Source organism: Cetorhinus maximus, chromosome 4 (assembly GCF_964194155.1).
Source record: "Cetorhinus maximus chromosome 4, sCetMax3.hap1.1, whole genome shotgun sequence".
Taxonomy (NCBI): Eukaryota; Metazoa; Chordata; class Chondrichthyes; order Lamniformes; family Cetorhinidae; genus Cetorhinus; species Cetorhinus maximus.
In genome coordinates this window covers 155882737-155899025 of record NC_135882.1, presented here as the reverse complement: position 1 = coordinate 155899025, position 16289 = coordinate 155882737, and the positions used below count along the sequence as shown (strand labels likewise).

General features: G+C 39.7%; 1 protein-coding gene across 3 annotated transcripts in view; it reads right to left on the bottom strand.

Annotated features, from left to right (window-relative positions):
- LOC144679973 (focal adhesion kinase 1) overlaps positions 1-16289 on the bottom strand; it is a 531813-nt gene that overhangs the window by 378836 nt on the left and 136688 nt on the right. For all 3 annotated transcript variants that reach the window (XM_078540999.1, XM_078541000.1, XM_078540997.1), the window contains exon 2: positions 8080-8106. Coding sequence is in view for 1 of the 3 variants with exons in the window: in XM_078540997.1 (XP_078397123.1) it covers positions 8080-8106 (27 nt within the window). In the remaining 2 variants the exon portion in view is untranslated. The remainder of the gene's footprint in view (positions 1-8079; positions 8107-16289) is intronic.

Genomic DNA, 16289 nt, shown 5'->3' with positions numbered 1-16289 from the left:
CACCAAGGAAACAAGGTCAGATAAGCAGTCTGACAACATAGAGGCAGTGTCGGGGTCAAGAGAGGTGGTATAAAGGTAGAGCCATCCACACATGTACCCTTCACTAGCAGGGGTTACTGACTAGCAAGAATCTGAGACAAATTTCCACTCCCTAACCAACTGGTGCTGAGGACAACTGCAGTGCTATTACCACACACCTATACTTTCCCAGGCTGAGACCAGACTCTTCAGAATAATCCAATGAGCAAACTTTGTAGTTTTTACAGCTCACCTATTCAATGGATAAACTCGTTGATCACTGAGGGAATCCTTTATCATGCTTCTCAAAATGATACAAAGTATCAAATAACATGGCAGGAAATATTCAAATATATTTCTCAAATAGTAGCTTTAACATTCCATGAAATGATGGAGGACACGTGGGAATCCAGTGAAGTGCACAGTAGTTAGCATCTTGAATAAGCTTCATTGAAAACATTTTCCACCAACCTTATTCATAAAATTATATCAGGCAAAATACACTGCAAATTGTATTCTCAAAATTTGTTTGTGAAGGAAAACTTATAATGAACCTGGACGATAACGATGAGTAATCAAAATAAATGTAATTAGAAAGTAGCAACAAACTAATATTTTCAAACACTTTTTATATGAGCAATACATTAGGAGATTATTTGTAAAAAGAAAACATCTTTTGGATTATTAATAATGACGTGAGTACATTTTTAAAAAATATATTTAAGGGACCATGTAATGAATCCGTTTTCAAGTTATCTGCCCTCAAGTTTAATGTCAGAAATATTAATTGTAATACACTGTAGTTGCATTTATATAGTGCCCCATTACATTGCTGACATCACAAAGCATTTATACACTGAATTACTTGTGGCACAACTAATTTATTCTTTTCTCCCATTCAGTGCGTGGCCAATATAACGAGAGTACAGCATGAACAGCTTTGACACAGTAAATAAAGAGAAACCTTTTCCAGAGACAGAAGAGCCTGTAAGCAGAAGGGTACAAATATAAGGTAATTGGCCTAAGAGCCAGAGGTGAGATTAGATTTTTTTTAAATACAGCGAGTTGCTATGATCTGGAATGCACTGCCCGAAAGACGGAAGAACATTTTCAATAGTGACATTCAAAAGAGAATTATATTAATACTTTGTAAGAAAAAATATTACAGGGCTTTGGTAAAAGAGAAAGGGGAGGGCTATTTAGATAGCTCTGCGAAGAGTCAGACACGCAAAATGGGCCGTATGGCCTCCTTCTATACTATATCATTGAATGGTTCCATAAAGAACTATTAAAAATATGGTACTCAGCGATACAAGTAAAGGTGACCCTGCAAGAACACTGCATCTTGAATCCAACGAATGTCATTACCAGATAAAGATGTTTAACTTATAGTGAAAATTGCAGTTATTTGCTCAGTCATCCCTTCAGACCAGTTAAATGCCCTGAAACCATAACACATTAATCTGGCTGCAGCTAACAACTCTAGCAGAATAATGAAAATTTAAAATTTAAGAATTTGTAGAAAATCCCAATTTAGCAAACATACAAATAAAATATTTAAGACATAATCTCAATTTTAAAATACCTTATAAAGTAGCCTGCACTCATTTTTATGTTGCAGAAAGTTTCTTTAATAATAATGAACTTTTCAAACCAACCAATCAAAATTCATTCCCATTCATGGGCTTGTATTTTGAAATGTGCAAGTTGTTGTATTTATTTTACCATGATGATCATTCCAGATCATAATCAGGGTATACCTAAATTTTTTCCTTTGCATGTTTATGAAACTGAATATAGAAAATAAGTTACTTTACTTAAAAGTAAATAGAACAAAGAAGAACAAAGAAAAGTACAGCACAGGAACAGGCCCTTCGGCCCTCCAAGCCTGCACCGATCATATTGCCCGTCAAACTAAAACATTTTGCACTTCCGGGGTCCGTATCCCTCTATTCCCATCCTATTCATGTATTTGTCAAGCTGCCTCTTAAACACCACTATCGTACCTGCAAATAATTATGAGTTATTTCACGGTTTTCCAAGAGCTCCAAAGTGTTACTAGTCCAACCACAGATTATTATTAGCTCAGTATGCCGAGTAGTTTAGCTCAATTCCACGAAAGCTTCACACACACATAATTTTGGTTCACAACTCTTCTAATGTCCCAGTTTTCAAAGCACTCCAACATGCTAATGGACTATTAATGGAACACCATTATAAATCCTTCTCAAGTCTGATTTTCCTATTCGCTTCCCAAATAGAGAAGCCAGATAAAGACATACACAGAACGTGTAACAGTGTCTGTTAAGGTGCAAATCTGAACATTGACCAGACCCTTTACCAAATGCAATTTTAGCACAATGTCCCAATTTTACATGTTAATTCTTAAGGTGACTTGCTGTTTAACCTTTGGGGTGGCATTTTCAATTTTGGAGTATTTCAGATTCACTGCGTTCACTATATAAATATTGTTATTTCAGACTATTGAACTCATTCACAACAATCACATTCCTTTAGTTGGGCTTCAAAGCGACTGATTTCATATGAGGGTTCTAAAAAATTCTCAATTAATTTGAGCTGATCTTGTTCGGTTCATTTCTATAAAATTTGTGTTTTCAGATTGTTAAGTCAGATTCAATTTCAACAACAATTTATATTTGTGCAATAGACTTAAAGTAATAAAATGTCCCAAGGTGCTTTGCAAAGGCATTATGAAACAAACTACGAAGCTATGACTAAAAGCTTGGTCAAAAGGATATGTTTTAAGAAGTGTCTTAAAAGGAGGAAAGCAAGGTAGAGAGGGAGAGATGTGGAGAAGGAAGGGTACTCCAGAGCTTAGGACCTAGGCAACTGAAGGCATGAACAACACTGGAGCAATTAAAATCAGGGATGACCAGGAGGCCAGAATTCAAGGAGTGCAGATATCTTGGAGGGTTGTGAGGCTGCAGGAGATTACAGAGAATAGAAGGGGCAAGGCTATGAAGGGAGTTCAAACAAGGATGGGAATCTTAAAATGAAAGACAGTAGGCCAAAATAGGCCAGTGAGCACAAGGGTGACAGGGGAACGGGACTTGATGCGAGTTAAGATGCAGGCAGAGTTTTGGATGGCCTCACGTTTACAGGGGGTAGAATGTGGGAAACCAGCAAGGTATACTTTGGAATTGTCCAGGCATGAATGGAGGGTTGATGATTTTGACATCCATGCCATACGATGTTTCTCTCACAATGTTGCTGAAGTCAGGTAGCTTCTGTAAAACCTTAATTAAATTTCTTAACTTTGCCCCTTTCTATTTCTCCCAAATCAATGTACAATACTAGATCCAAATGGCATACTGGGAGTCTACTCCCTAGCCTCTTTAAGTACCATTGTTGTCTCAACTATTTGCAGATACAAAGTACTTGCTGTACTATATTAATAATTATAGTCTTTATGTCCTCCCCAAAGATTTTTCTGAAAAAAAGTTTCTTCCACAAATGTTTCAGAATGAAATGTTCCCTGTATCTTTCAAAAATACAGCAGAGTCAATTTTAAAAATGATCTTAATTATTGTTCTCATTTTAAAAATACATACATAAATATATTTTTCTATATTATATTTATCCACTTTCCCCCTTGTGCTACTCTAGCATAATTCCTGGATCCGAGAACACAACCTGAGAACGCAATCTGAGAAGAGTTGGCACATTTCACCAATAACACGTTCTGATGAAAGGTCTTCAGTGTGAAACATTAACCCTGTTTCTCCCCACTGATGCTGCTTGGTCTGCTGAGTATTTCCGACATTTCCTGTTTTTAATTCCAATTTTAATTACTAGACTAATCTTTGTGGCAGGTTTAATGGGCAATTAACGTGTAAACGCAACAACTTTGTGAAACTCACGGGGAGGTTAACCACAAGATATTATTTTACAAAGCAAATAGTGGGAGTGACACAAATCACCTAAAAACTTGTGACGATTTGCAATTCATGAGGTAACTCCACCTTGTGACAAATTGCTGACTAATTTGCACATTAATGACAGTGTGCAACATGGGGAGCAGTGAGGATGAAAATAAGTGGGAAGGGAGGGGGAGAATGGAGAGAGTGAGGCAAAAAGAAAGCAGAGGAGATCAAGAGGAATAACAATGAAGAGGGACAGAGAAAGGGAAAGAGATGTGGGAGGTAGAAAAGGAGGTAGATGAGAAAGGTAAGGGCAGAGAAGGGGAGTGGAATGGAATGCTGAGGAAAGGGAATTCAGCATTAGTAGGGGGGTGGGGCAATGGGGAAGAGAAATACAGCCAGTGAAGAGGTGGGGATTGCTGTTGTGGGGCTGGGGAGGGTGCAGGCATTGGATATTTCAGGGGATAGTTGACAGCCAGTGGATAGTTTGAAACTAGAAATTCAACCGAGAAGGGTGCATCAGAGGAGGTAAAGGTCAAAACCTTATTCAGTGTTGGGGCGGGTTGAGCTTTTTTCTGTATTTGTATTTTTCCATCAGGTTTCATTTCTTGCAAAGGGAAGCGGTGGCATAGTGTATTGTCACTGGATTAGTATTCCAGACATCCAGGGTAATGCTCTGAGGATGAGGACCCAGATTCGAATCCAACCATGGCAGATGGTGAAATGTGAATTAATCTGGTCACAAAACCACGGCTGATTGTAAAAACATCTGGTTCATTAATGTCCTTTCGTTCTGGCCTATATGTGACTCCAGACCAACATCAATATGGTTGACTCTTAAATGCTCTGTGAACAAGGGCAATTAGGGATGCTGGCCTAACCACCTCAGGAATCTGTAATTTTCAGCACAAGCCTTTTGCCTTTTTTTTTAAATAGAAAGATAATTTGACGCCTTTTCTCATATATTCTGACAATTAAATTGGGTTCCTTTTAAATGGCAAACAGTAGTACAAAAGGGGTTGGGGCAGGGGTAGCTAAGTTACGCCTTAGATGGAAGCTTATTTTTCATGCAAAAGTGTTCCAAATCATACTCAGTCAACAACAATTCCTATTTATAAAGCACCTTTAACATAATAAAAAGTCCAAACTCAGACTGGGTGACCGCTTTGCGGAACATCTCCAGTCAGGCCACAGGCATGACCCCAATCTTCCGATTGCTTGACACCTAATTCACCACCTTGTTCTCTCGTTCACATTTCTGTCCTCAGCCTGCCACAATGTTTCAGTGAAGCTCAATCCAAGATTGAGAAACAGCACCTCATCTTCTAATAAGGCACTTTACAGTCTTCTGAACTCAACATTGAGTTCAACAACTTCAGACCATAAATTCTGTCTTCAATTCTGATTTGTTTATTTTTCCAATTGCTAGTCTGTGTCTTGATTCCATGTTTTTGCTTTCAGACAGTTCATTATTCTGTCATTAACACTCACTCTGGACCAATGCTTTGTTTCTTTACTACAATCACTTCCTTTGCCTTTTGTTCCATGACATCTTTGTTATTTAATCTCTCCCAAGCTCCACCCTATCCCAGATCTTCCCTTTCGTTCTTCCTCTCCCTGCTGGCTTTGAAGAGCATAAAACCCATCACCTCCCTTCAGTTCTGAAGGCTCATATTCAATTCAAACATTAACTCTGTTTCTCTCTCCACAGATGCTGCCAGATCTGCTGAGTATTTCCAGCACTTCCCATACTTGGCAGCCACCTCTCTCAAAAGGCGACAATTGACAAGAAGATCAAATAGCCGATCAGCTGTGCCAGCTCAGCCTTCTACAAATTATGGCAGCGAGTGTTTGACAACAAAGACCTCTGCAAATCCTAGTGTACAGAGCAGTTGTTGTCATCATACTGCTGTATTGCAGTGGGACCTGAACTGTATATCAGGTGACACATAGAATCAAAGAAATTTACAGCATGGAAGGAGGTCATTCAGCCCATCATGTCCACTGAGGCCAACAAAGTAGCAATCGAACTTAATCATATTTTCCAGCTTTTGGTCTGTAGCCTTGTAGGTTAAGGCACTTTAAGTATATACCCAAGCATTCTTTAAATGTTGAGGGTTTCTGCCTCTATCACCTTTTAAGGCAGTCAGTTCCAGACCCCCACCGCTCTCAGGGTGAAAAAGTTTCCCCTCGCATCCCCTCTAAATGTTTTATCCCTTAATCTAAATCTATGCCTCCTTGTTATAGACTCCCCCAACCAACGGGGAGAGGACCTTCTTATCCAGTCTATCTAGGCCGCACATAATTTTATACACTTAAATTAGATCTCCCCTCCACTTCTACAAGTTACTACAATTCCTCAGTCCAGGCAACATTCTCGTAAGTCTCTGTATCCTCTTGAGTGCAACATAAGAGCCCGAGAAAATTCGATCAATATCTCCACCGCATCCTCCAAAGTCTACGAGAGGGCTGTCAAACAAACACTAGTGTCTTTTTTGAAACCAGCTCCACAAGAATTCAGGCAAAACTCCTGAAAGATCAACTTCCATGACTGGTCTAAAAACAAAAAACTACTGCGGATGCTGGAAATCCAAAACAAAAACAGAATTACCTGGAAAAACTCAGCAGGTCTGGCAGCATCGGCAGAGAAGAAAAGAGTTGACGTTTCGAGTCCTCATGACCCTTCAACAGAACTGTCTGTGTTCTGTTGAAGGGTCATGATGACTCGAAACGTCAACTCTTTTCTTCTCCGCCGATGCTGCCAGACCTGCTGAGTTTTTCCAGGTAATTCTGTTTTTGTTTTCCATGACTGATCGTTGTGTCCAGATGGCCAAAAAGCATCTCCCCCACCAGGTCCTACTTTCTCCATCTCAAATGGCTAACATTGCAGGAGAGAACAAAGAAACACTCCAAAGACACTTTGAAGCTCTCCTTGAAGCACGGCAGCATTGGCATTAATGACAGGGAGGGGCTTGCTCCTAATCATTCAAAATAGCGACAACTTGTCCATCAAGCTGCATCACGCTTTGAGTCACAACATCATAATCATGAGGCAGAGAAGGAAAGAAAAGGAAGCAAATCCTGCACTCCAGACATCCTGCCCCATATGCCCAAAGTTTGTTTCATTAAAATACCCAGGCTACCACTATTCAAGTACTGCTCACTTCTGTCAGTTTCCTCTCTGGCATTCCATGCAGTTGAAAAGATTTCCCTTTACAAAGAACAGCAAGGCTATTAAACATATTAATCAACTTCAAATTTCCTCTGTATCATATCCTTCATCCCGTAAAATGATGACTTCACCTCTGTTCACATGAAGTTTACATCCTTTATAAACTTCCTTTCCATTGGATAATCATCATTACACTACAGAGTGACTTCAACGCAGTGGTTCCTCCATTTAGTTATCTAGTATGAAGCAATTAGGCACTTTCATTTTCCAAATAATGTAATCTCCATTTTTTGGTCCAGTGCATTATTATTTCTCCAAAGTAGCAGTGTCATCAAACTCCTTTATCAGTCTCCACACTGCAAATTCAATGGCTTGTAAACAACATCAGTGTCATAGAGATTAACAGCCTAGGAGACGACCATTTGGCACAGTGCTTCGGCGCCAGCTCTTTTCTCGAGTCAAGATTCAAGTGTAACCACAGATCACAATGTTAACTGAATGCATTGTGAAGTCAGACATTGAGATTTTACATTTCCTTTTCATGGAGTTTCTCCATATATTCCAATGGCTGCCTTCTTATTCTCTTCTCATACCCTCCATGCATGACACAGACAGTAAACTGCGACAGAGAAATGTGAGAGACAGGTGGAAAGGTCAGAAAATCCATGCTGGGTGTTGCCTTTCTTTTCCAAAGAAAAGATGTTACCTATAAATATAACAGTCGAAGTGGAAGGCTGTGAAATTTTGTATTACTCTAGGCGATAATGAAAACAATGAACAGAGTTGGTGCTGTTCCTCACCATACCAAAATATTTAAGTGTCAATTCAATTTAGTATTGTGCCAAAATTCCTCACAAGTGACAGTAATACAATTTCAGGTGATGAATTAAAAGTAACAATACTTTACCCATGTGTTAAATAGTGCATGCATCAATAAGTTTTACTTGCATTCCAGTAACATCACTAAAACTAAAACTTGTATCAGAAGATAAAATAATGCACACTTACCTGTCGGATGATATGTACTGGAAAGGTCTGTAAGAAAGAAAACATGAAATCTATTACTTTTATCACATGTGCTTTATGACTTTGTCGGGCTTCTTTCTAACACACAAAACAGAAAGTAAATAATTACTAAGGGGATGTAGTCAGAATGTAGAATCCTTTGGCTCAAGCAATTGTTGAAGTTAGGTCCTTCATTTCTAGTGAAGCGGATTTGAATAGCTGACTGAAAAAAGAGGAATAGTAAAGGTAACAGGGAGTGAGCAGATGTGGTTCAAAGAAAATACAAAGGTGGATCTGCCGGTGTTTGTACTCAAACATTCTATTCAAACTATTCAGTCGCACCCCTCCATATTCCATGTCCAAATACTGACAGAATGTCCAAGTTCCACAGAAACAGAGACACCACCCAAAACTATAATAATTACATCAATATTTCTGCTATAAATGAATGAGTGCACTGCTTTCTATAAAAAAGGAAATACATGCATTTATATAGCACCTTTCACACCCTCATCCCAAAGTATTTCACAGCCAATGAAGTGCTTTTGAAATGTCATACTGGAAAACACGGCCATAAATTTGTACATTGCAAGATCCCACAAATTAGGTAAATGATCAGATAATAAGAATATAAGAAATAGTAGGGGTAGGCCATTGAGCTCCTTGAGCCTAGTCTGCCAATCAATAAGATCATGATTGATCTTTGACTGCAGCCTCACTTCCACGCCCAATCCTCATAGCACTTGATTCCCTTAAAATTCAAAAATCTATCAATCTCAGCCTTCAATATATTCAATGATTGAACATCCATAGCCCTCTGGGGCAGAGACTTCCAAAGATGAACAACTGTCTGAGTGAAAAAAAAATTCTCATCGTCTGACATAAATGGCGAATCCCTTATCCTGAGATTATGCACACAATTCTAGACAGGGAAAAAACCTCTCAGCATCTACACTGTCAAACCCTCTCAAAATTTCATATGAATGAGATATCTCTTATTCTTCTGATCTCCAGATTATAGGCCCTTTCTATTCAATCTCTCTTCCGAGGACAACAACCTCATCCCAAGAATTAATCTCGTGAACCTTCAACGCACTCTCTCCAAAACAAGAATATTCTTCATTTGGTATGGAAGCCAAAACTGCACAGAATTCCAGGTGTTGTTTCACCAAAGCCCTGTACAATTACAGCAAGGCACCCTTCTTGGCCATTTAATTAATACCTCTTTTGCAGGCTCTTTGTCTTCTTCACAACTTAGTCTCCCACCTAGCGTTGTATCATCAGCAAACACATTAGGCTGGGCCCCTCCATCCAAGTCATTAATATAGATTATAATTAAATGAGGACCCTTCACTGGTTCTTCCGACACCAACTAGCAACAGCTTGCCAACCTGAAGATGACCTGTTTATTCCTGCTCTGTTTTCATCCTTCAACCAATCTTCTACCCATGCTAAGATATTACCCCCAACGCCATAAGCCTATATCTTGTGCACCAACCTGTTGCGTGGTACCCTATCAAACATGTTTTGAAATATATTACATCCACTGGTTCCCCTTTATCAATGCTGCCAATTGCATCCTCAAAAAAACTTATTAGATTTTTCAAACACAATTTCCCTTTCATAAAACCACTTTGTCTAATCATAATATAATTTTGTAAGTGCTCTGTGACCACTTCCTCAATAATGGGTACTAGTATTTTCTAAATGACTGATGTCAGGCTAACTGGCTTGTTGTTCCTCATTTTCTCTCTCCCTCCTTTCTTGAATCACGGAGTTTTATGTTTGTTACCTTCCAATTCACTGGGACTGCTGCAGCATCTAGGGAAGTTCACAACCAGTCCATCCTTGCAGCCAACTCTTTTAGAACCACTGCATGCAAGCCAGGGGATTTGTTAGCTTTCAGTACCATTAATTTCTCCAGTACTTTTTCTTCACTCATATTAATCATCTAAGTTCATCACTCTCATTCAGCTCTTGGTTTCCCACTATTTCTGTTATCTCCTTTAGTAGTGTTAATTGAAGGATGAACATTGACCAAGATACTGAGGGAACACTCCTGCTCTTCCTCAATTAGTGACATGGGTTCTTTTATGTTTACCCAAGAGGGCACACAGGGCCTTGGTTTAGCATTTCATCCAAAAACACTTCCAGCGGTGCAGCACTCCCTCAGTATTGCACTGAAGTTGACAACAACACTTTATGCAATTAAGTCTTTTGAATCAGCAGGTCACAGGTTGAAGGTCCATTCCAGAGGCAAGATCATTCCACTGATCTAACAGGGTTAATTAGTAACTGAAGTACGGTATTGACTTGGGGTGATTTAAAATTGTACTGATATTAACCATCATTTGGCAAGTGTGATTCTTAAATTGTAATGTCTTATAATAGCACAAATAGTTTCACTAAGTAAGTGGTCAATGTACAGAACAGACTCCCAAGAGAGATGGTGGAAGCAGATCATATTAATTAATTCTAATGCAAATTAGATAGACTTCTTTCAGGAGATAATTTTTTGGGATTCATTGGGTAATTTAAAACATGGCAAACGTACATGCTTGGGACAGGGACAGGTAACTTTGGACCCATCGGTTAACTTATGTTTTCCTTACCTAAAGTCTGGGTCTGTTGGAGATTAATTGATAGAGACTGATACCTATGATTATTTAACAACTCCATTCTCATCATATCATTCAATTAATAGGAAGGCTGAAGACTTTGCAAAGTGGTCATTTTTCATCTTTCAATTCCGACTTTGCTGTGTAGAGCAACACAACAACTGTATGGCAGTGACCACTGAGCTTATTGCAAACTGACCCTTGCAGCATCAGTAGTTAATTGGAGAGTTGCGATTCCCATGTTTGAGAGAACTATAACACAAATAATTGCAAAACCAGAAACTTGTGTAAAGTATTTTTTTTAAATTAACACTTAAAAGAGGCATAGTGCCATCCAGAAATAGTAGAAAATCGAAGACACGCCAACAGTGACAAGTTCCACTTGGCAGAATATCAATTGCAGGCAACGAGATAGGGGGTTATACCGATCTCTTGAACTCAACATAAGTAAAGTTCATTCGTGAGGAAATAAGTTTATAAATTTAATTATTGATGAGACATTAGTTCTTGTTAGCAACTTAAATGGAATTGTTTCTAACTTTTGGTCACATGGAAAGGGAAAGATGTGTATAATAAATGGTGAAATGATGAGAATTTAGGTTCGAAAGCGCAATCAATCTGAATACTGAGCTCAGAACTGTAACATGTTGAAACCCACAATCATCAGGCATGACAGTAAGAACAATATGATTGTGCATGCTTAAATACTACTGAACGTACTTCATAAACGTGTGAGCGCTTGACCTACATGTTTGTCAAGCTTTACTGGTTTTGAGGAAGATGGACCATCATCTCATTAAAATTAATCTACGAACACTGAGCCAAGGTTCATAACTTTATAAGTACAAATGCAACTAAAAAGGTTTTGGCATTTAAATCACACCTTTCATGACCTCAGACCATCTGAAAATACCTTGCAGCCAATTAAGTAGGGGTCAGTGTTGGGACAACTTTTCACTTTATACAATAATGATCTAGATAAAGGAACTGAGGGCATTCTGACTAAGTTTACAGATGATACAAAGATAGGTGGAGGGACAGGTAGAATTGAGGAAGCGGGGAGGCTGCAGAAGGATTTAGACAGGTTAGGAGAATGGGCAAAGAAGTGGCATATGGAATACAACGTGGGGAAGTGTGTGGTCATGCACTTTGGTAGGAAGAATAGAGGCATGGACTATTTTCTAAATGGGGAGAGAATTCAGAAGTGCAAAGGGACTTGGGAGTCTTAGTCCAGGATTCTCTTAAGGTTAACTTGCAGGTTGAGTCGGTAGTTAGGAAGGCAAATGCAATGTTGGCGTTTATTTCGAGAGGACTAGAATATAAAAGCAGGGATGTGCTGCTGAGGCTTTATAAGGCTCTGGTCAGACCACATTTAGAATATTGTGAGCAATTTTGGGCCCCGTATCTCAGGAAGGATGTGCTGGCCCTGGAGAGGGTGCAGAGGAGGTTCACGAGAACGATCCCAGGAATGAAAGGCTTAACATATGAGGAACGTTTGATGACTCTGGGTCTATACTCGATGGAGTTTAGAAGGATATGGGGGGATCTGATTGAAACTTACAGAATACTGAAAGGCCTGGATAGAGTGGATGAGGGGGAAGATGTTTCCATTAGTAGGAGAGACTAGGACCTGAGGGCACAGCCTCAGAGCAAAGGGAAGAGCTTTTAGAACAGAGATGAGGAGAAACTTCTTTAGCCAGAGAGTGCTGAATCTATGCAATTCATTGCCACAGAAGGCTGTGGAGGTCAGGTCACTGAGTGTATTTAAGACCGAGATAGATAGGTTCTTGATTGGTAAGGAGATCAAAGGTTACGGGGAGAAGGCGGGAGAATGGGGTTGAGAAACTTATCAGCCATGATTGAATGGCAGAGCAGACTCGATGGGCCGAATGGCGTAATTTCTGCTCCTATGTCTTACATCTATGTCTAAGTACTTTTGAATTGTAGTCACTGCTGTAATGTAGGAAATGCAGCAGTGTCGCGATCCAGGTAGGGGCCATTCACATTTCAAGGGAACACTGAGCATACACTGAGAAATTAACTAACAGAACTATGCCACAAGGTTTCTTTTCTTTTAAGCAAAACAAACTTCATTGCATTTATTAAGAAAATTAAACAAGGCAGGTAACACTAGCTTAACACTATAGTTTACAAAGACATGTTATAAACTCAGTTCTACTCTTTACTTCCCACGAAAGTTTCCTTACACGTTCCAAGAATCTTGAAGGGTTCACTCGCTTCTTCTGGGACCAACAGGTTTACCACAGGTCTCCAGAATTTACTTCAGTTCTCCTCAGTATTCCAGGCTTTCTCCGAGATTAAAGATTTATGGGGATCCTTCCATTAGCTTTTGGCTAAGAGACCCTTCAACTTTTCCCCAAAGACCTCACAACGGTGGACTCCTCAGCTCCTTGTCCTAGCTGCTGGCAGATACCCAACTGCCTTCTCAGAGCCGTCCAAACAAACTCTGCACTGTTTTCTGCCACAAGGCACTGTGAGGGCTACTACAGATTTCTCTTGCCTCTAGCTTCAAACTAGGCAAATCTGCCTACTTCTTTTCCCCTCCCAAATTCCAAACTGAGCCCAAGCTGCCACCTGTGTTTCACGTAGTGAATGATAACGTTAGCATTCTCTCCACTTCAGTGCAGGCCTGACTAACATTCGTCTCCGTTCGCACGCCCAACTCAATGAATCTCAGCCTACAACAAACCAAAGCTGCAACTGCCTGCTTTCTCTGAGCAATCACTCAGATAATTTAACCAGAAGAACCTTCCAACTACCCACAGCCCATGTCCTGGACAACATAGCATGTTTTGGGGTGGTTCAAACAGAAATGCAATCTAATTATTTTTACCTTCAACACAACTCTGATTCTGTAACCCATTTGAACAATTTTTTTTTTTTAAATCGCTAATCGAGTTTTACGACTCCATCTCGCAGAATTTCTGACCCTGTTAAGGAACACTCTTGTTTACCATGATCTTTCATCGCCTTTTCATCGGGGAATGGCATAAACAATTTAAATATTTTATTGAAGAAAGTGCATACCTTCTGGTTTGACTACAAAGTTAGATACGGGTCATTCGTTGTTTAATTTTTCTCACTGCTATATTTGACCTTGTAAGATAAACACAGGTTAATTAAACCTAGGCTCGTTTGATTTGTTTACATTAGAATTGTTTATCAGTTTCTTCACCAGGCTTTTCCAATTATCTTTTTAATCCCTAACCTATATGAAACTAGATGATGACAGCAGCCAATTTGCATACAGCAAGCTCCCCAAAACAGCAATGCGGTAATAACCAGAGAACCTGCTTTTGTGGTGTTGATTTGGGGGTGAATAATGGTCAGGATAACTCATTTGCTCTTCTTCGAAGCAGTGCCATGGGATTTTTTTTTTTACTTCCACCTCTGAGGGCAGATGGGGCCTCATCTGAAAGACGACAGTACGGACCGTACTCGAACCCCCAACCTTCTGCCTCAGGCACAAGTGATAATAACTGAGCCATGGCGACACTCAGTTCGTAAGAAATGTAGCCACTGTACTCAAGCTGGTCTTGCAAATATCTGATTCATATGTTTTAGGAAATAAATTCAATTCCTAAACTAAAAGTTGAATGTAGATAAATGAAAACGCTTGGTTGAGAAACTGGTAAAAAGCCCTGGGGTAACAACAATTCCAAGTGTAAACCTGTGTTTATATAAGGTCAGAGTTAGAAATGAGAAAACTTACACACACAATGGATGACCCATCTCTGAGCTTTTAGTCGGGACAGGAAGTCTACAATAAGGGATTTAAATTATTCATGTTGTCCCCAGATCTATGAAGCTAAAAGTGCCTTTTGTAAACAAGGGGGCATCTCGGTGGAACCAGCAAGTCTGGAACGAGGCCAGTTAACTCCATTGGAGATATAAATTATTCATGTGGATCATGGACTCAATGGATTGTTTTGAAGGTAAAAGATAATTAGCTTGAAGTATCCCAAAGTATGCCACATTGTCATGGAGATGGGCTATGGGGAGGGTTAGGAAAGTTCCTTGATTTTAATTTATCTGTATGTGTTTGCTCACAGAAAACAAGCAGTTCAGCTTGGGAACAGGCAGAGCAAGACAGAGTCTGCCAGAAGCTGGAAAGCAACTGTGGAGCCAGGAGCTGCAGAAGAGCTGTGGGAGCAGACTGGGCGAAAGCAGCCCGTGTCTGTCCAAAGCCAGGACAAGGAGTGTAGAGGTCATTAGGAACCAACAGCATTCCTGATTTTTAACTCACTAAGCATGAATGCAATGAGGCCCAAGCTTAAATTGAGGAGTCCACAGTCATGGGGTTTAGATGAAAAGTTGGAGGGTCACTTAACCAAAAGCTCATGGAAGGATCCCCATAAAATCTCGTACTCGGAGAATAGCTGGAACACGGAGGAGAAATTAAACTGCACTCCGGAGAGCTGTGGTGTACTTGGATTGCTCCTCAAAGGAGAAGTGAATGAACCCTCAAGGTCTCATAGCATATAAGGGCTCAGGTGGAACTAGGAAATAAAAGAGGAATTAGATTTACACTCTAATTCTTGACAAACTGTATTAAATTTGTTTTGAAAAAAAGGCATCTAATTTAATATAATTTAATAAAAAACTTTGTTTTGAAAAAAAGGCATCTAAGTTTTTTTAATTTAAAATTGAGAAATCTTGTGGTGTAATTTCTTTCAGGTAATAACTGGGTGTTCAAATTTCTCTTTAAACATTGAGGTCTCTATAAGGATTCTAACACTGGACACAATTAAAATGATTTGCTCCATGAATAATCTCACATTGATCTACTCAGAAATGGGAAAACTCAAATCCCAAGTAAAATGGTAGTGGGGAAAAGTCTAGAGTCCATTATAAAAGATTTAATAGCTGAGCACTTGGAAAACAGTGGCAGAATCCGACAGAGTCAGCATGAATTTACGAAAGGGAAATCGTGTTTGACAAATCTACTGGAATTTTAGTAGCGTTGATGAGGGGAAGCCAGTGGATGTGGTTTATTTGGGTTTTCAGAAGGATTTCGACAAAATCCCACATAAGAGATTAGCGTATAAAATTAAAGCGCATGGGATTGGGGTTGGTGTATTGAGATGGATAGAAAACTCATTGGCAGACAGGAAACAAAGAGTAGGAATAAACGGGTCTTTTTCCGAATGGCAGGCAGTAACTACTGGGGTACCGCAGGGATCGGTGCTGGGACCCCAGTTATTCACAATATATATTAATGATTTAGATGAGGGAACTAAATGTAATATCTCCAAATTTGCAGATGACACAAAACTGGGTGGGAGGGTGAGCTATGAGGAGGATGCAGAGATGCTTCAGTATGATTTGGACAAGCTGAGTGAGTGGGCAAATGCATGGCAGATGCAGTGTAATGTGGATAAATGAGAGGTTATCCACTTTAGTAGCAGAAACGGGAAGGCAGATTATTATCTGAATGGCTATAAATTGAGAGGGGGGAATGTGCAATGAAATCCGGATGTCCTCGTACACCAGTCGCTGAAGGTAAGCATGCAGGCGCAGCAGCGGTAAAGAGGGCAAATGGTAGGTTGGTTTTCATAGCAAGATAATTTGAGT